The sequence below is a fragment of the Perca fluviatilis genome, chromosome 13 (genome assembly GCF_010015445.1).
Source record: "Perca fluviatilis chromosome 13, GENO_Pfluv_1.0, whole genome shotgun sequence".
NCBI classification, from domain to species: domain Eukaryota; kingdom Metazoa; phylum Chordata; class Actinopteri; order Perciformes; family Percidae; genus Perca; species Perca fluviatilis.
In genome coordinates, this window is record NC_053124.1 from 33,176,843 (window position 1) to 33,196,975 (window position 20,133).

The window sequence follows — 20,133 nt, forward strand, 5'->3', positions numbered from 1 at the left end:
AAAAGATTATCTGAACTCTTTGATGACAGAGAGGTGTGTAGTGTTGGGATCAGCTTTGTTAAATCAGACCAATATATATTTAACATTTAGTCAGTTGTTATTCTGTGTTACTAAATAACCTGGATTACAGAGATATTGTTCCTCTGCCCTTCATAGTGCACAATCTGGTTAGAAGTCATGTGTACTTACTCTGTAGTCCTACAGGATTATTATAATAAAAGATAATAAAAACATGGATTAGCAGGTTGTCTTTACCTTGGTTCATGTAGTTGATCTTGTATTTGTATCTTATTCTATTTTAACCTGTTTTTATATTCTATCTCTTTCATGACAGTTTTTAATTGCTCTTTATTGTTTGATGTAAAGCGTTTTGAATTGTCTTGTTGCTGAAATGTGCTATAGAAATAAAGATGCCTCTCCCTACAACCTCCAGCCTGTCAGTCTGTCTCCAGGGCATAGAGAACACTGTTGTACCTGTCTGTCTCAGAGGAAGTGTAACGTTCAGCTCGTGATTATATTATATTGCAGTAAACGCTGTCTGTGTGGAGTTTTGAAAAGTGTAACCACACTTGCGACCTCATTTCTGTGACTCGCTGCAGAGGAGACGTAGTTTACTCCGTCTGCACCACAGCTCTGTGTATGTCGGAGCTGAGCCTCGCTCTCTGTCAAACATGCAGAGAAGGTGGAGAAACTCACGCTTACATACGTGCTCTAAAGTACCGAAATTTGGTACTGATTGATTTAACATGAATCTGTCTTTGGTTTTAACGACGTCATTCAGTTGGTACCCTAAAAAGTACTGAGTTCGGTACCCAACCCTACTCTAAACACAACGATAACTGTTGGCTTTCCTGTGATAAGGATATTTCCCAATGCTCAATTCTCATATCCAGATGAAATTTAGATGCAAAAGTGTCCTTAACACCTTGCCACATACTGTATATGAGTCTCTGTTAGCCACGTCACTAATCTGATTACAGTCAGTCAGTTTTCCAGAGCTACATGTAAATCAGAGTCAGTACTACTCCAGTCCAGATGGTGGTGGTAATGCACCTGAAGCTGTAACTGCTAAAAAGAGCCACAAGAGAAATAACTTGTGCATTTAAGGTTCAGTTACAACTACAACACTTTAGCTAACTACTGTTCCATACATATGGAAGACTTGCAACATTGGTCACTCATCTCAGATCTGTTTGTCTGTGCTCCTCTACTCTGTTATGCATCTATGATCTTCTCTCTGTGTGTTACTAGCTGTGCATGTAGCAGAGCTTATTCTTTATTCCATCCAGCTGAACTTCAGGTAATTATCACAGACCCTGGTTGTGTATTAGTAAGGAAGACGATCTATCATGTGTTTTGTTTCTTTCACTCAAACATTCAAATTCACACCTATACTTAATTTCCTCTAACAGACAGAACTAAAATAAGTATCCGGTCCAACAACAGTTCCTGTGTCAGAGAGGTGTGAATGCAGCTATAAACGGATATGTTTATTTCCTCAATTTTACAGTCTGGAAGAAGTCATATTTAATGTTAAGTGGGACTTTTTGTCTAACAGAAACAAATGTATAAGGGTGTGGATCTGTCTTATTGGTTTGTGCTGCAGCCACTTCCTGTGTTAAAGGAGTGACCAACTCAAAGACAGACAGTGAGACGGAGAATACGTTCAGTTCAGTTTTTAGTTTGTCAAGATGTCTGCAGATTCCGTTGCTGCGCCACGTTTGAGCCTGAAAGTGAGATATAACAGAAACATCCAAGAGAACAGCGGAGAGGAAGAGAAGAGTCAGGTGGAGATCTTAGAGGAGCATCACGCTGATCTCAGGCCACAAAGAGCCAGTAAGTCTCAAATGATGATTAACTTTATTAAAACTAGAAATTGAGTGTTAATTCACAATGAATATATCAATCCACCATTATTCACCATTAACTCTGGGTCATTATCAGGTGTCCTGGTGCTTTAATATGGTGCCTCGTGAGTCATTCGTATTGTTCAAACTTCAAACAAACATAATAAGACATGTTCTGGATGTATTTTGTCTCTGTAGGACCACACACTCAAAACAACCCTGCAGCCAACAACAGAAGGTGTTTCAAAGCTACTGCAGTGACTCTGGGAGGGTTTTATCTTCTGATATTGGCTGGACTCTTCATTCGCTGTGAGGAATTATGTTTTTATTACAAACTGTTATATCTTAAAGGGGAAATATCATGAAAATATTTTCCAGTCGTTATATACATCTGGTTACTTGGAGTGCCTACTAACCCACCAACTTTGAAATAACATAACTCTGGTAGTTTTTTGACGGGTTCCAAGATGAGGAAACATGCGATTCAACAAGCTATTCACATTTGACTCCCCTTCCTCTGTCACAGTCAGGCTCACTAGAATATACCACCCCCGTCTGAGTATCTCCGCCTACGGCTTAACAACTACCTTTTGTATAGCTGCGCCATATTTTTTTCATAAGCCAATCAGAGCAGGCTGGGCTTTTACAGGAGGGGTCTTAAAGCGCCCATATTATGCTCATTTTCAGGTTCATAACTGTATTTTAAGGTTGTACCAGAATAGGTTTACATGGTTTAATTTTCAAAAAACACCATGTTTTTGTTGTACTGCACAGCTCTCTCACTGCTGCAGATCCTCTTTTCACCTGGTTTCTGTTTTAGCTACAGAGTGAGACCTCTTTTCATCTTCTTCTTCTGTACTATCTTTGATTGCACTCGCACATGCTCAGTAGTTCAGATGTAGATCATGTCAGCTAGCTAACTCTAGAGACAGTAAAAGAAAGCCTGTTTCTCCAACTTTGGTTAGTTACAAGGCAGGATTAGCTGGGAGACTTCTAAATGAGGGCGCACATGTAAGTAGTTCTTTTGTAGATTATGGTGAACTTGTGTGTGTGTGTTGTTGCAGTGTTTTGCTATGAGAACGGCAGCATGCTAGCATTAGCATGCTAACGAGCTAACGGTTGTGGTTAGCCAGCTCATTTCGGACTGTGACGTCACAGTCCGAGCCGATTTTTAACAGCTCACTAGGAGACTGAAAGCAGGACACATTCAGAAACCGTATCTCACTCAAAACAGCATGGATGGATTTTTTTCAAAGTTTGTATGTGTGTGGAAGCACCAGAGACACAAAAGAACACCCCAAATCCCAGAAAAAGTGTTTTTTTCATAATATGGGCACTTTAAAGAAACAGGCGCTAAAACAGAGGTTTTGGTTCTTGTTCTCACTTGATAGTTCAGTTAAGAAGTCAGTGATCCTCTATTAACTATTTACAACACCTCAACATATAGAACAGGTTAAAGAACAGAGACACCAAATAACTACATTCCAGTTTGAAATAATGAGTGATATTTCATTATGCACAGGAAATATAACTTCATTATGTCTTTAGCTTAAAGCAGAATGATTTGGTGTTGTTGGTCTGTTTCTTATTTTGTTGTGGTTTTCACCAGATATTTATTTAGTATATTTGCTCTTTTATAGTTTAAATTTGTATACAATTCTTATTTGTTTTATTTTTTACCTTTCTTCATGTAACTTTTTATTATTTCTGTCCCGCTGCAACACCAGATTTCTCCTCTGGGGATCTATAAAGGCTCACCTTATCTTATATTTCAGGCATTTTGCTGCAGACCAGATACGAGATGCTGCAGACCAGATACGAGCTGCTGCAGACCAGATACGACCAACTGAGCAACAACTACGGTCAGCTCCAGAGGAACGTTTCAGGTAAGAAAGGTTTCACATCACCATACTACAGGATCCAACTTCACACTGTCTATTAAGCATAAATAATCTCATATAGTCATATTTTCATCTATTGCTGTTTATCCTAAGATATTTCAGTCAACAACAGTCAGTTACAGAGCAGCTACCAAACACCGAGTCAGCTACAGGATGAAGTAAAGAAGCTGAAGGACAGAATTAAAGGTGAGAAAAGATTAAAAACTGAAAACTCCTGTATTTTACCAATTAACATTATATGGCTTGACTGTGTCTTTACTTTTGATAGTAACTGTTTAATGCTGTTGAACGTTCTCGCTGATGATGTAAATATTTCAGAGACAGTTTCTTGAGATATAAAACCTGAGAGATACTATTTACAAATTATTTACAGAATAAACATGAAAGGGAAACGCGGCAGAGGCAAGAATGATCTTCAAACTATTAATTATAACTATTAACAAGTCATATTAATTTGACATTTGTTTGACATTAAGAGAAGTGGTGTCCTGATGGATGGAAGAGATTTGGAAGCAGTTGTTACTTTAAATCTAAAGAGGAGAAGAATTGGGAGGGAAGCAGAGCTGAATGTCAGCAGAAAGGAGCAGATCTGGTCATTATAAACGACGAAGAGGAACAGGTGAGTGTGTTTGTTTCTGAGTGAGTGATCATAGAGAAAAAGACATTCAACGGAAATGTATAAATATAAAAAGAATTTAAAATGTTTGGGAAAACCCTAGAAATGTTTATTTTCCTCTTTAAAATGCATTCTGATCAAATGAATGTTAACTGTCTTGAGCAGTAACTGTGTACTTCCTCATGCATTCTCTGTTTCTCTGCTGAGTATAAATGTCTTTCTTCACTTTCCTCCATTACTAATGAGTGTTTACTGTCATGCTGTTGGGTCCAGTCCTCAGTGTGTGGTGTACCCAGTGATCCCTCTTGTGTTTGTTGTGGTTGATGAAGACACAAGATGACTTTACTACAACAGAAATGCTGAACTGTGAACAGAGAAATGATTTTTGTCTCTTATCAACTACTAGAAGTTGATCACTGAGCTAAAATGGATGATTGGTTCAGATACAGCATACACAGTACAAAGGGAATGGGAATGGGAATGGGTGGACGGATCACCACAAACAGAAAGCTAAGTTTTATTCTTTTATTTCATAAAAGTCAAAGTGTGTCACTAAAATAAGTATGTTTAATAGAAGTATAAGCTTTTTCGCTGATTTTGTCAGCTGGTGTTTGTAAAACATCAACTTAGTTCTTTTGATAAAAATTTAAAAAAAAGAAGAGAAACAGAGAGAGAGAGAGAGAGAGTGAAACCTCCTACACACAGTAAAACAAGAAGAGAAAACCCAGACAGGGGACAGGGTCTATGCAGATACAGACACCACCTATATGTGATAAGTGATGATTGAGAGGGATTACTTTTATATTAGTCTAGAAATAGTTTATCAGGGAAATGCTGCATAACTAAATATGATCATCTGTCCCATGGATGAGGTGTTAACATGAAGCTGGAGAGACGCGGCGTAGAGTCAGCTTTGACACCCATTTGTGTCAGAGGCCAACTGAGGAGCAGCAACAAAAAGTCCCCCAGTAACCATTATAAATGTATACTGAAGTCTTAACTCATAAACATTTAATATTAGTCAAACTTTCAGAGACCTCAAAAGCAACTGTAGTCTAATGTGTGTGACTTAATCAAAATGTAAAGTCTATGGGACAGGCTGCTGAGTTTATGAAAAGAGACAGTAGGGGCAGAACACAATGGAAGGGCGCCATCTTGGTGTTAGATAACAGAAAACCCATAATACCTTGTTTAGTTGGGACGATGCCTGTAAGTAAAAATCTCTTAAAATACTGAAAAAGGAGATATTGGAGTACTGAACAAGGTTTCAATATTTTCTTGGAAGGCGTTACAGATTACATCGATTTACAAAACTGAATCTTAAAAGGTCCCATGATGTCTCTCTCTCTCTCATGGGTGGGCCAAATTCTCTGGGGGGCAAAGCAGAGAAAGGGGAGGTAACCTTGCTCCTTATGACCTCATAAGGAGGAGATTCCAGATCGGCCCATCTGAGCTTTCATTTTCTCAAAGGCAGAGCAGGATACCCAGGGCTCGGTTTACACCTATCACCATTTCTAGCCACTGGGGGACCATAGGCAGGCTGGAGGAACTCATATTAGTGTTAAAAAACCTCATAAAGTGACATTTTCATGCCATGGGACCTTTAAAGGAGTCTATAAAATAATTTTAATAATTACAGATGAGAAAAATATTTGACGTGAAATTCTACGGAGCCCTGGAGGTGACATGGAGGAAAAAAAGAATATCGAGAAAAGTCATGTTTTTTTTTCCTCCATGTCTCAAACTCGAGATCTCGAGGTTAGCGTTTGTCTCCAGTCATGTCTTTTTTTTTTTACTTCTTTTTTTTTTTCGGCCATGTCACCTCCGGGGCTCCGTAGAATTCAACTGTTTATTTGAAACTAACAACAATCAGGAGTTTCAGCTGTTTGATAAAAGAACAACATTTCATTTGTCTGACAGGTTCTGGGCAGCAGGACTGCCTCGCTATAACGGTTACTATGCAACATGCTGCATTCAACAAAGAAAATGGATGCCAGGACATACTGATAAAAAGAATGGGATATGTGAGAAAAAGATCTGAATTCTTTGATGACAGAGAGGTGTGTAGCGTTGGAATCAGCTTTGTCAAATCAGACACATTCTTTAACATTTACTCAGCTGTTTATTCTGTGTTGCTAAATAACCTGGATTACAGAGATATTGTTCCTCTGCCCTTCATAGTGCACAATCTGGTTAGAAGTCATGTGTACTTACTCTGTAGTCCTACAGGATTATTATCATTAAAGCTAATAAAAACATGGATTAACGGGTTGTCTTTACCTTGTTTATTTAATTGATCTTGTATTTGTATCTTATTCTATTTTAACCTGTTTTTATTTATCTCTTTAATGAAAGTCTTTAATGAAAGTCTTTAATTGCTCTTTAATATTGATGCAACGCATTTTGAATTGCCTTGTTGCTGAGATGTGCTATTGAAATAAAGATGCCTTGCCCTACAACCACCAGCCTGTCAGTCTGTCTCCAGGGCATAGAGAACGCTGTGGTTCCCATCTGTCTCAGAGGAAGTGTAACGTTTACAGCACTACGGATGCTTTTCGGCTCGTGATTATATTGGTATTGATATATATTATATTGGCTATTACAGGAGTGGTCTTAAAGAGACAGGCACTAAAACGAAGGATGATTTGGTTCTTGTTCTCACTTGATACTTCAGTTAACATATCAGTTATCCTCTATTTACTATTTACAACACCTCAACATAAAGAACAGGTTAAAGGACAGAGACACCAAATAACTACATTCCAGTTTGAAATAATGAGTGCTATTTAAAAAGAGGAGCATGTTCAGTGGCAGACTTCTGTCACTGTAATGCTCAACAGACAGGTTGAGGAGGTCCTATGTTCCCAGGGCCATCCAACTCTTCAATACCACACAAAGGGGGAGGGGAGAAATGGACTTTTCAGCATGAGCCTGCCTCTCTCAGCCCCTACCACCATTATATCTCTGTCTGCTGTACAACTAACTGTCTAGTAGACTATATTAGCCCTCCTACACAATCTGGACTCTGGTCATAACATCTACATCTTATAACTTATTCCCTGTTATATATTGTTCATAACGTATATTATTTCTTTTCTGTCAAGCAATTCTTATTCTATTAGGTTTACATTCTTGTCTTTTCATAGACAGTTAATATTTATTAATAATAAGCTATTGCACTGATCTATCCCTACACTGTGCTCTTTTGCACTACCACCATTGCACACAGTCTACCTTAGCACCTTTAACTCTTTAATTTTCTGTGAGTGAATTTCATGTATGCAAGATATATGTGTGTATGTGTTTGTTGTGTTATGGTTGTCTAAGCTACTATCTATCTAAATATCTATTTCATTATGCACAGGATACAGTATATAACTTAATTCTGTCTTTAGTTTAAAGCAGAATGATTTGGTGTTGTTGGTCTGTTTCTTATTATATATCATATATATCATATATATCACATATATATCATATATATCACATATATATCACATATATATCATATATATCACACACATATATATATATATATATATATATATCACACACATATATATATATACACATATATCACACATATATATATATATACATATATCACATATATATATATATATATCACATATATATATATATATATATATATATATATATATATATATATATATATATACACACACACACACACACACACACACACACATATACATCAATAAAGGTTCACCTTATCTTATATTTCAGTCACTTTGTTGCAGACCAGATACGACCAACTGAGCAACAACAGTCAGCTCCAGCTGAAGGTTTCAGGTAAGAAAGGTTTCAAATCACCATAGTACACAGGATCCAACTTCACACTGTCTATTAAGCATAAATAATATGATATTGTCTTAATTTTTATATCTATTGCTGTTTTTCTTAAGAGATTTCAGTCAACGACAGTCAGTTAAAGAGCAGCTACCAAACACGGAGTAAAAACAACAGACAGCTAATGATGTAAATATTTCAGAGACAGTCACTTGAGATATAAAACCTGAGAGAAACTATTTACAAATTATTTACAGAATAAACATGATAGGGAAATGCAGCAGAGGCAAGAAAGATCTTTAACTAAATTATTAATTATAACTATTAACAAGTCATTCATTTGAGATTTGTTTGTCATTAAGAGAAGCAGTGTCCTGACGGATGGACGATATTTGGAAGCAGTTGTTACTTCAAAACTTGGAGCAATTTACCATCAGTTCAGTTTGGTTTCCCACCTGGAAAAATCCAAGTGTACCAAAATGCGTCATTACAAATCACGCAAGAACCTCCACTCCTCTTATTGGTCAGATGTGTCTGGGGGCGGGAGCAAGAAAGTAGATATAGGAAGAAGGTCTGGACTAGTGCATATTTCTTGCATCTCCATGGTCAAACCAGCTAAATTCATTAAAATGATCAGATATTGTTTCGCGAGAGACGTTACTACATCTGCTCTGGTCACCGAGACTTCGCTCTGCCGGCGCCTGTCTCCAATTTTAGCAGCATCTGGTTTGACCACGGAGATGCGGGAGATGGACGGCAAGCTTGACCGCTGTCTATTTCTGTGATAGAAACACTACAAGCTGCTACAGTTTGCTGCTCTGCTGCATCACAGACTGCTGAACACACCTGACTACAGGAGACATTTAGCTCAGACTTGCAGAGTATGTATAGTTGGTGCGGTTTGAGTACGGATCACATTCTTACCACAAACGAACCACTCCAGAGTTCGATTGAAAGCGTACCTAGACCACCTTTTCAAGAAGGTCTCGGTACGCTTGTTTGATCCTTTTTTGGTGCGCACCAGAGTTCGACTGCCGTGTTCTCACCTGCCCAAACAAACCGCACCAGCGGTGCAAACAAACTCTAGCTCGATTCAACCGAACAAGGCAGGTGTGAAACGCCCTAAATGTCTTCCTTCACTTTCCTCCATTACTAATGTGTGTTTACTGTCATGCTGTTGGGTCCAGTCCTCAGTGTGTGGTGGACCGAGGGATCCCTCTTGTGTTTGTTGTGGCTGATCAAGTCACAAGATGACTTTACTACAACAGAAATGCTAAACTGTGAACAGAGAAATGATTGTTGTCTCTCATCAACTACTAGAAGTTTGTCTCTGAGTTGAGTAAGGATGGAGAGTCCTGGATTGGTCTACGGAATATAAACACAAGACAGGGATGGGAATGGGAATGGGTGGACGGATCACTGCTGACAGAACTGTTAGACATTTTAAAGTTTTTTGTTTCCATCACAATTCCATCAAAGTCACTGTATGTCACTAAAATAAGTATGTTTTAAATAGAAGGATGCTGAGTTGAAGCTGATTTTGTCAGTTGGTGTTTATAAACAGCATTCAAGGTTGGCTCCTCCTCCCTGGCTCAGAGAGAGAGAGAGAGAGAAAGAGAGAGAGAGAGAGAGAGAGAAAACTCCCACACACAGTAAAATAAGAAGAGAAGACCCAGATAGGGGACATGGTCTATGCAGATACAGACACCACCACACAATAAGTGATGATTGAGAGGGATTACTTTTATATTAGTCTATAAATAGTTTATCAGGGAAATGCTGCATAACTAAATATGAGCATCAGTCCCATGGATGAGGTGTTAACATGAAGCTGGAGAGACGCGTCGTAGCGTCAGCTTTGACATCCATTTGTGTCAGAGGCCAACTGAGGAGCTGCAACTAAAAGTCCCCCAGTAACCATTACAAATGTATACTGAAGTCTTAAATCATAAAGATTTAATATTAGTCAAACTTTCAGAGACCTGAAAAGCTTCTGTAGTCTAATGTGTGTGACTTAATCAAAATGTAAAGTCTATATGGGACAGGCTGCTGAGTTTATGAAAAGAGACAGTAGGGGCAGAACACAATGAAAGGACGCCATCTTGGTGTTAGAGAACAGAAAACCCATAATACCTTGTTTATTTGGGACGATGCCTGTAAGTAAAATTCTCTTAAATTACTGGAAAAGGAGATATTGAAGTACTGAACAAGGTTACAATATTTTCCTTGGAAGGCGTTACAGATTACATCGATTTACAAAAATGAATCTTAAAGGTCCCATGACATGGTGCTCTGTGGATGCTTTTATATAGACCTTAGTGGTCCCCTAATACTGTATCTGAAATCTCTTTTATATAGACCTTAGTGGTCCCCTAATACTGTATCTGAAGTCTCTTTTATATAGACCTTAGTGGTCCCCTAATACTGTATCTGAAGTCTCTTTTATATAGTTCTTAGTGGTCCCCTAATACTGTATCTGAAGTCTCTTTTATATAGACCTTAGTGGTCCCCTAATACTGTATCTGAAGTCTTTTATATAGACCTTAGTGGTCCCCTAATACTGTATCTGAAGTCTCTTTTATATAGACCTTAGTGGTCCCCTAATACTGTATCTGAAGTCTCTTTTATATAGACCTTAGTGGTCCCCTAATACTGTATCTGAAGTCTCTTTTATATAGACCTTAGTGGTCCTCTAATACTGTATGACCAACTGCCACTTTTCTTGTCTGAAAGCCATGATGTCTCTCTCTCATGGGTGGGCCAAATTCTCTGGGCGGGCAAAGCAGAGAAAGGGAAGGTAACCTTGCTCCTTATGACCTCATAAGGAGAAGATTCCTGATTGGTCCATCTGAGCTTTCATTTTCTCAAAGGCAGAGCAGGATACCCAGGGCTCGGTTTACACCTATCACCATTTCTAGCCACTGGGGGACCATAGGCAGGCTGGGGGAACACATATTAACGTTAAAAAACCTCATAAAGTGACATTTTCATGCCATGGGACCTTAAAGGTGTTAAAAAAATAATTTTAATAATTACGCAATATAAATATTTGAAGTGAATTTGAAGTGGAGCTTTGAGGTGACATGGAGGAAAAAAACAAAACACGAATGGAGACAGAGACTAAACTCGAGATCTCTAGTTTGTGACATGGAGGAAAAAAATAAACCAAAGAAAAAAACGAAGCAAAAAAAAGTGACGGAAAAATATCTAGAAAAATCGAGATCTCAACCTTTGTTTGTCTCCAGTCATGTTTTTTTTTTTTTTTCACTTCTTTTTTCCCGTTATTTTTTTTTTTCCTCCATGTCACAAACTCGAGATGTCGAGTTTAGTGTTTGTCTCCAGTCATGTTTGTTTTTGACTTCGTTATTTTTTTCCTCCATGTCACCTCCGGGGCTCCGTAAAATTCAACTGTTTATTTGAAACTAACAACAATCAGTTTCAGCTGTTTGATAAAACAACAACATTTCATTTGTCTGACAGGTTCTGGGCATCAAGACAGCCTCACTATAACGGTTACTATGCTACATGCTGCATTCAACAAGGAAAATGGACACAAACATATTCTTCTTATAATCAGAACTGGATGTGTGAGAAAAAGATCTGAACTCTTTGATGACAGAGAGGTGTGTCGTGTTGGCATCAGCTTTGTTAAATCAGACCAATATATATTTAACATTTAGTCAGTTGTTTATTCTGTGTTGCTAAGTAACCTGGATTAGAGAGATATTGTTCCTCTGCCCTTCATAGTGCACAATCTGGTTAGAAGTCATGTGTACTTACTCTGTAGTCCTACAGGATTATTATAATAAAAGCTAATAAAACATGGATTAGCAGGTTGTCTTTACCTTGGTTCATGTAGTTGATCATATATTTGTATCTTATTCTATTTTAACCTGTTTTTATATTCTATCTCTTTCATGACAGTTTTTAATTGCTTTTTAATGTTTGATGTAAAGCATTTTGAATTGCCTTGTTGCTGAAATGTGCTATAGAAATAAAGATGCCTTGCCCTACAACCTCCAGCCTGTCAGTCTGTCTCCAGGGCATAGAGAACACTGCTGTGCCTGTCTGTCTCAGAGGAAGTGTAAGGTTTACAGCACCACGGCTTCTTTTCGGCTCGTGATTATATTATATTGCAGTAAACGCTGTCTGTGTGGAGTTTTGAAAAGTGTAACCACACTTGCAACCTCTTTTCTGTGACTCGCTGTGATTTGAAGCTGCAGAGGAGACGTAGTTTGCTCCGTCTGCACCACAGCTCTGTGTGTCGGAGCTGAGCCTCGCTCTCTGTCAAACATGCAGAGAAGGTGGAGAAACTCACGCTTACGTACGTGCTCTAAAGTACAGAAAGTTGGTACTGATTGATTTAACATGAATCCGTCTTCGGCTTTACCAACGTCATTCAGTTGGTACCCTAAAAAGTACTGAGTTCGGTACCCAACCCTACTCTAAACACAACGATAACTGTTGGCTTTTCTGTGATAAGGATATTTCCCAATTCTCAAATTTCATATCCAGATGAAATTTAGATGCAAAAGTTTCCTTAACACCTTGCCACATACTGTATATGAGTCTCTGTTAGCCACGTCAGTAATCTGATTACAGTCAGTTTTCCAGAGCTACATGTAAATCAGAGTCAGTACTACTCCAGTCCAGATGGTGGTGGTAATGCACCTGAAGCTGTAACTGACAAAAAAAAGAGCCACAAGAGAAATAACTTGTGCATTTTAGGTTCAGTTACAACTACACCACTTGCAAAATTGGTCACTCATCTCAGATCTGTTTGTCTGTGCTCTTCTACTCTGTTCTGCATCTATGATCTGCTCTCTGTGTGTTACTAGCTGTGCATGTAGCAGAGCTTATTCTTTATTCCATCCAGCTGAACTTCAGGTAATTATCACAGACCCTGGTTGTGTGTTAGTAAGGAAGATGGTCTATCCTCTCTTTTCTTTCTTTCACTCAAACATTAAAATTCATACCTAAACTTCATTTCCTCTAACAGACAGAACAAAAGTAAATGTCCGGTCCAACAACAGTTCCTGTGTCAGAGAGGTGTGAATTCAGCTATAAACAGATATGTTAATTTCCTCAATTTTACAGTCAGGAAGAAACAGCTTTACTTTAACATACTGTCTTTAAAAAAAAAAAAGATAAAGCAGGGGATGCTTTAGGACCTGTCAATCAGGACAGAGGCTTAGCAATGCTAACCATGCTAACACTGTGGACATTAAAATAGACCCGAGCCTGTTTTTGCTGTTAAACTGTGACCCTCACTATGTGTTTTCACTTCATCAGTTAAGTGGAACATTTTGGTCCCCTAAAAATGTCTTGTTCCGTGTTCTGCCAACTAAGCTAGCTAGCTAGCTAGTGTTAGCATTAGCTGGTAACTTAAGGGAAAGTTTGCGGATTTTCTGTACTGTCGTATATTCAGATGAATGTCGCCAGTACCCTGAGGCCAAAGTTTACATGCCAGCGAAACTCTACTGGATGACTCAGATCAGTTGGTTAAAGTCATTACTTTCCCTCTTTAGCGCTTAGCATCGTAACCATACACAATACCGGCTTAGATGCGTCATTCTCCCTAGCTTTGCCCTTTTTTCCAAATATTCTGGCTCCAGAATACCAAGATGGCTACAGCCGAAATGCAAACTCCTGTCTTCAACATGGCAGACCACAAACCAACTGGTCACTTTTTATTGTTTCTTTGCATCATTGGGAGATTTGACCTGATGGTGGCAGTAACGAAAACATCAGGGGGTCACCACAATCATTTTTAGGGAATTGGGCCCTACAGTAATGGAAGTCTGTTATTGTTGAATCATGGATTGACAGACAGATCGTCTACTACCTTGTTCCAGAGCAGGATATCCATTTTAATTCATCAATTGTCAAATATTAACTTAATTAATAATGACATTTCAGTTTAGGCAACAGAAAGAAGCATTTCCTGTTTTGGCCAAACTGTTGAACTGCTGTGTGGGGTGTGAAAGCATTTAACCAAGCTGTGAATAAATGCTATTTATACATTTTTCAGTTTTACACAAATGCATTTATAGCTTGTGAATTGTTTCATAAAATAAATCCAAAGATTGGACAATGCAGTGTCCTGGCTGAAGTTAAGAAAACCACCGGATTGGAGTTACTATGTTTTTTTATTCAAATATATCAATTTAATAATTAATAAGGTTGTGTGTGTGTGTGTGTGTGTGTGTGTGTGTGTGTGTGTGTGTGTGTGTGTGTGTGTGTGTGTGTGTGTTTTGGAGGGCGGGGATGTGCTGCTACTTCCTTAATGTTCATCCGCTGAGGATGTGATATCACTAAATTAATATATACTGTACCAAAGTTTTCCAGCAGCATAGTGACCGATCTCCACAGCGCGGTAAGCAGTAAGTGAAGTGAAGCTACGGTTTGATAGTATCAAGATGTCCGAAGATATTTATGCCAAACCAGACAAGTCAAAGAAGGTGAGATACAACAGAAATGTACAGAAGGACAAAGAATGGGAGGAAAGGGAGGTGGAAATATACGACGATATCGGAGATGATCAAACTGATAATCAGTCACACGGAGGAGGTAGGTGACACATTATGACAAATCAATATAACAAATACTCATGCTGATCTGGTTGTTTTTGGGTGTCTATTCAAGTTATGTTGGACTGATGTGTAAACTCTATGTTTGCTCTCAGTTTAGTTGGTTACTCTCAGCTTTCAAATCCAAATTAATTGCCACCCATCTATGTTTGTCTCTATAGATGTACAGTATGAAAACCTTGTGTTTTGCAGCTCTTTCCTTCAATTTTATTATTTTCTGCTAAAAGTATAAGAGCCTTATGGTTACATTTAACGGACTAGTGTCATTTCTGAGATCTGAGGAAGCATCAACTCCGGTAAAGACATGAAAAAAGGGAAGTGCAGTGTGACGAGGTCTGTTGAATATCCTTAGCAATGCAGAGCCAAATTAAGAACGAGAAAGAGAGACTGAAGAGAGAGAGGAAGCAAAGTCACTATAGTTTTTATTTTAGTTGTGAGTCAGTTCTGCAATTCAATGTTCCTTTATAACTCAACATTTCACGAGTTCATATTTGTTCTGCTTTAATATAATAATTGGTTTACATTAGAGTGGTTCGATGATTTCTTTAAGGGCGTATAGTTCCTTAGACTTTATAAGTTGCAGCATTGTGTATTTTTCATATGGTTCGTTTTGCTTTCACACTGCACTTTGACAAACACCAAACATTGTAAACAAATGTCACGCAGTCGAAACGATCGCAGAATATCCGAGTGAAACTCGCCGACACTTTTGGGCTAAAAAATATTGGTGCAACACCAAATTTATAATGTCTTTTCTGGGTTTGTTTTGGTGTTTCTAATATTTTAGAAGACGGCGAACAATATGAGCTGCTGACAGACAGCTGCCTTTGAATCATATAAGTAGGTAAAGGTATTTTATTGTCACATACACATAAATGTAGCGAAATCCATTCTCTGCATTTAACCCATCCCTCAAGGGAGCAGTGGGCAGCCAATCACAGCGCCCGGGGATCAACTCCAGATCTGAGCCAGTGCCTTGATCAAGGGCACTGACTGGAGAACCTAGTACATGGTTTTTGATGGTGGGGCCAGAGCACCCGGAGGAAACCCACGCAAACATGGGGAGAACATGCTGTGAGGCCACAGTGCTAACCATTGGGCCACCATGCTGCCAGTGGTGTGACTATCCCATAATACACTCCAGGGTTTGGTTAAACCGGACCAAATTGCTCAGGTGGAAAAGCAACCTAAAATGTGTCTGACACACTCAACTACAGATGAAAGCAATGAAGCTACTGAGTAAAAGTAGCAGGGGAATAATAAGAATTATGATAACAAAGACATGTTTCCCTGTAATGAACCTTGCTCTCTGTGTGCTTTGCCACTTTAGGACCAGACACTGAGAGGCATCCTCCAGCTGTCCAAAGGAAGACTTTCAGGGCTGCAGCACTCTGTCTGGCAGTGCTCTGCTTTCTGATGATGACTGGAATCATCTTATCCGCATACTGTAAGATAAAATACACTTCACAACTACTAACCACCAAATACTGAACCAGTACACAATGGTGTATTCCAATCAGCTTAAAGATTTGAAGGATAGGTTAAGGTTTTTACTGACATCAAATATGTATGCTGAAATAGTGATTGTTCGCTGTAATCATTCCTACTGTCCATATCATCTCTAAAGTGATCCCTTCCTAACACAATTCTAATGGACAGATGGATGGAAACAGGAGGACAAAATCCATAGGGCTAGATTTATCAATCCGTTTGCGCCCGTTTCCAGGTGTTAATTGTTCGCAAAGACTGATTTAACCGATGCGGGGCTATTTACAAACAGGGCACACCGTATAGTACAGGAGAAGCTCACAGGCAGTTTGGACTTCCATTAGCTGTTTAGGTTTAATTACTAATGTTAACTAGCATGTTAGTGATCAGTAATTAGCCTGTGCCTATGTTATCTCCTTACATATACCTACGCTCTCCGTCTCTGTAAGATTGGGAATGATTGAGATTTCTCTTGGCACAGCTACCAGAAGACTTCACACTTTCAGACAGGTTGCGTCACATCTACGTTGTCTCTCTAAGTTGGAGGCTGCTCAGTAACGCTAGCGCTCACCGGAAAAGTGACTTCTAATATCCTTCACTGGTCTCCGTCCAGAGACACGGGATCTGTTGGTCCATTCATTTAACTGTCTATTATGGTTGATGTTTTTCTACAAATATTATATATATATATATATATAATAAGGCTGGTGGGAAGCAGTTGAGGGATTTTTGGCATTCGTGGCGTTTTTTTGTTTGTGAAAATTCTTTCAGTAGATTGATGGCTGTCCTCCAGAGTGATCAAAACTGGGTCCATGGCAACGCTCCGCTATGCATGGCAACGGTCTATTACTCTTAGCAACGATCTGTTATAAAGAATTAGCCGACCCCAGAATGCCGCCGGATTCAACTGAGCGATGTAATAAGCATAAATGATCTGATATTGTCTTACTTTTATCTATTGCTGTTTTTCTCAAGAAGTATCCGTCAACATGAGTCAGTTAAAGGAAGAAGTAAAGCAGCTGAAGAACAGAACTGAAGGTGAGAAAAGATTAAAATATCGATATCTCACCTCGACAGAGATTCATCTCAGTTGACCTGAGAGGACGCTGGCGCTGTTTATTCACCGCTTCTCCGTCTCCTATTCCCTGAAGGATCCAACTTCACACTATTAGCCATAATCTCATGTTGTCTTACTTGTTTCTATTGTTGTTTTTCTCCAGAGATTTCTGTCAACAACTACCAAACGCTGAGTAAAAACAACAGTCAGCTACAGGAAGAAGTAAAGAAGCTGAAGGACAGAATTGAAGGTGAGAAAAGATTAAAAACAGAAAACTCCTGTATTTTACCCATTAACATTATATGGCTTGACTGTGTCTTTACTTTTGATTGTAACTGTTTAATGCTGATGAACTTTTTCGCCGATGATGTAAATATTTCAGAGACAGTCACTTGAGATATAAAAACCTGAGAGAAACTATTTACAAATTATTTACAGAATAAACATGAAAGGGAAACGTGGCAGAGGCAGGAAAGATCTTTAATTAAACTATTAATTATAACTATTAACAAGTCCTCTTAATCTGACATTTGTTTGACTTTAAGAGAAGCGGTGTCCTGATGGATGGACGAGATTAAAAAGCAGTTGTTACTTCAAAACTAATGGGTTGAACACTTGGTCTGGAAGCAGAGCTGACTGTCGGCAGAGAGGAGCAGATCTGGTCGTTATAAATGACGAAGAGGAAAGGGTGAGTGTGTTTGTTTCTGAGTGATCTCAGAGAAAATGACAAACTGAAATGTTTAAATATGAACAGAATTTAAAACTCCGGGAACCATCACCTCGTTTAAATATGAACAGAGTTTAAAACGTTTAGAAAAACCCTAGAAATGTTTATTTTCCTTTTTAAAATACATTCTGATTAAATAAATGTTAGCTGTCTGAGCAGTAACCGTGCACTTCCTCATGTATTCTCTGTTTCTCTGCTGAGTATAAATGTCTTTCTTCTCTTTCCTCCATTACTAATGTGTGTTTACTGTCATGCTGTTGGGTCCAGTCCTCAGTGTGTGGTGGACCGAGGGATCCCTCTTGTGTTTGTTGTGGCTGATGAAGTCACAAGATGACTTTACTACAACAGAAATGCTGAACTGTGAACAGAGAAATGATTGTTGTCTCTTATCAACTACTAGAAGTTTGTCTCTGAGCTGAGTAAGGATGGAGAGTCCTGGATTGGTCTAAAGAATGAATGGAAACCATCAGGACAGAAATGGGAATGGGAATGGGTGGACGGATCACTGCTGATAGAAACGTGAGACATTTTAAAGTTTTTTGTTTCCATCACAATTCCATCAAAGTCACTGTATGTCACTAAAATAAGTATGTTTTAAATAGAAGGATGCTGAGTTGAAGCTGATTTTGTCAGCTGGTGTTTGTAAACAGCATTCAAGGTTGGCTCCTCCTCCCTGGCTCAGAGAGAGAGAGAGAGAGAGAGAGAGAGAGAGAGAGAGAGAGGAAGAGAGAGTTAGAGAGAGAACCCTCCTACAGACACCAACTATACGTGATAAGTGATGATTGAGAGGGATTACTTTTATATTAGTCTAGAAATAGTTTATCAGAGAAATGCTGCATAACTAAATATGATCATCAGTCCCATGGATGAGGTGTTAACATGAAGCTGGAGAGACGCGGTGTAGAGTCAGCTTTGACACCCATTTGTGTCAGAGGCCAACTGAGGAGCTGCAACTAAAAGTCCCCCAGTAACCATTATAAATATATACTGAAGTCTTAAATCATAAAGATTTAATATTAGACAAACTTTCAGAGACCTGAAAAGCTTCTGTAGGCTAATGTGTGTGACTTAATCAAAATGTAAAGTCTATATGGGACAGGCTGCTGAGTTTATGAAAAGAGACAGTAGGGGCAGAACACAATGAAAGGACGCCATCTTGGTGTTAGAGAACAGAAAACCCATAATACCTTGTTTATGGGGGTAATTCCCCCATAAACAAAAAAAATTCCTATAAGTACTATAAGTACACATCTCTTAAATGACTGAAAACAGAGAGATTGAAGTACTGAACAAGGTTTCAGTATTTCATTGGAAGGCGTTACGCAGGGGTCTCAAACTCAATTTACCTGGGGGCCGCTGGAGGCAGAGTCTGGGTGAGGAAAAGCTTTGTTAAAAAAATTCCAATCTGCTCAAATCTCTTAATTTTTATTATGTATATTCTTTTATCCCGCCGCGTACGCATCACTTTGATTTACTTTGTCAGAGAGAGAGACCTCATATTAACTCTCTAAGTGCCATTGACGTGTATATATATATATATATATATATATATATATATATATGCAGCATGACAGTAGCAACAGCTGAGAAGATTTGGGTCTGTGGTGACCAGGTCCACCTCACACAACCTTCTTCTCCCATTCTCTCTCTTTACTCACTCACACACACACACACACACACACACACACACACACACACACACACACATACACATACACACACACACACACACACACACACACACACACAAACACACACACACAAACACACACACACACACACACACACACAAACACACACACACACACACACACACTCACACGCACCGAGTGAGGCTCTCCGATGCTCGGAGGCGAGCCGTGGCCGGCTCGGAGCCCTACCGCTGGCGGAGATGCGACAGTGAGGACTGGTTCAACGGCTTGGTCAGCGACATGAACTCGTAGCGGCCGGTGGAGGTTGCGAACGGTTTTTAGCTTTATGAGATTTTATCTGTTAATCCTACCGATGGAGACACTTTGGCGTTATGTAGTTGACCCGCGGTGGTGAAATGTCTGCAGTTCTGGGCGGGTTGTTGCCGTGTTCTGATTGTTCTCATCTCAG

The 20,133-nt window shown here is 39.0% G+C and overlaps 3 protein-coding genes across 6 annotated transcripts in view; 2 read left to right on the forward strand and 1 right to left on the reverse strand.

Moving 5' to 3' along the window:
• Positions 1–20,133, reverse strand: part of LOC120570939 (collagen alpha-1(XIV) chain-like) — a 333,908-nt gene that overhangs the window by 51,336 nt on the left and 262,439 nt on the right. The gene's annotated exons all lie outside the window — the stretch shown is intronic.
• Positions 1–20,133, forward strand: part of LOC120572048 (CD209 antigen-like protein C) — a 37,805-nt gene that overhangs the window by 14,467 nt on the left and 3,205 nt on the right. For 2 of the 4 annotated variants that reach the window (XR_005641346.1, XM_039821250.1), the window contains exon 6: positions 1–426. This exon is cut by the window's left edge and continues 113 nt beyond it. The exons of 1 other annotated variant lie outside the window; for it this stretch is intronic. Coding sequence is in view for 2 of the 3 variants with exons in the window: in XM_039821250.1 (XP_039677184.1) it covers positions 1–14 (14 nt within the window). In the remaining variant the exon portion in view is untranslated. Of the gene's footprint in view, positions 427–6,284; positions 6,627–20,133 lie in introns of those variants that run through there. One more of the 4 variants, XM_039821253.1, reaches the window with a different exon arrangement.
• LOC120572051 (CD209 antigen-like protein D) lies at positions 14,539–18,701 on the forward strand. Its single transcript, XM_039821256.1, has 5 exons — positions 14,539–14,741; positions 16,092–16,208; positions 17,228–17,287; positions 17,852–17,994; positions 18,434–18,701. Exons 1-5 carry the CDS (start codon positions 14,591–14,593, stop codon positions 18,554–18,556), a joined length of 594 nt encoding a protein of 197 aa, XP_039677190.1. The 5' UTR covers positions 14,539–14,590; the 3' UTR covers positions 18,557–18,701.

Coding starts and splice junctions, on each gene's coding strand:
- LOC120572051 (XM_039821256.1), top strand. CDS start 14,591: ATGTCCGAAGATATTTATGCCAAACCAGACAAGTCAAAGAAGGTGAGA. Junction 14,742..16,091: donor TAATCAGTCACACGGAGGAG/GTAGGTGACACA, acceptor TTGCCACTTTAG/GACCAGACACTGAGAGGCAT. Junction 17,288..17,851: donor GCTGAAGAACAGAACTGAAG/GTGAGAAAAGAT, acceptor TTTGACTTTAAG/AGAAGCGGTGTCCTGATGGA.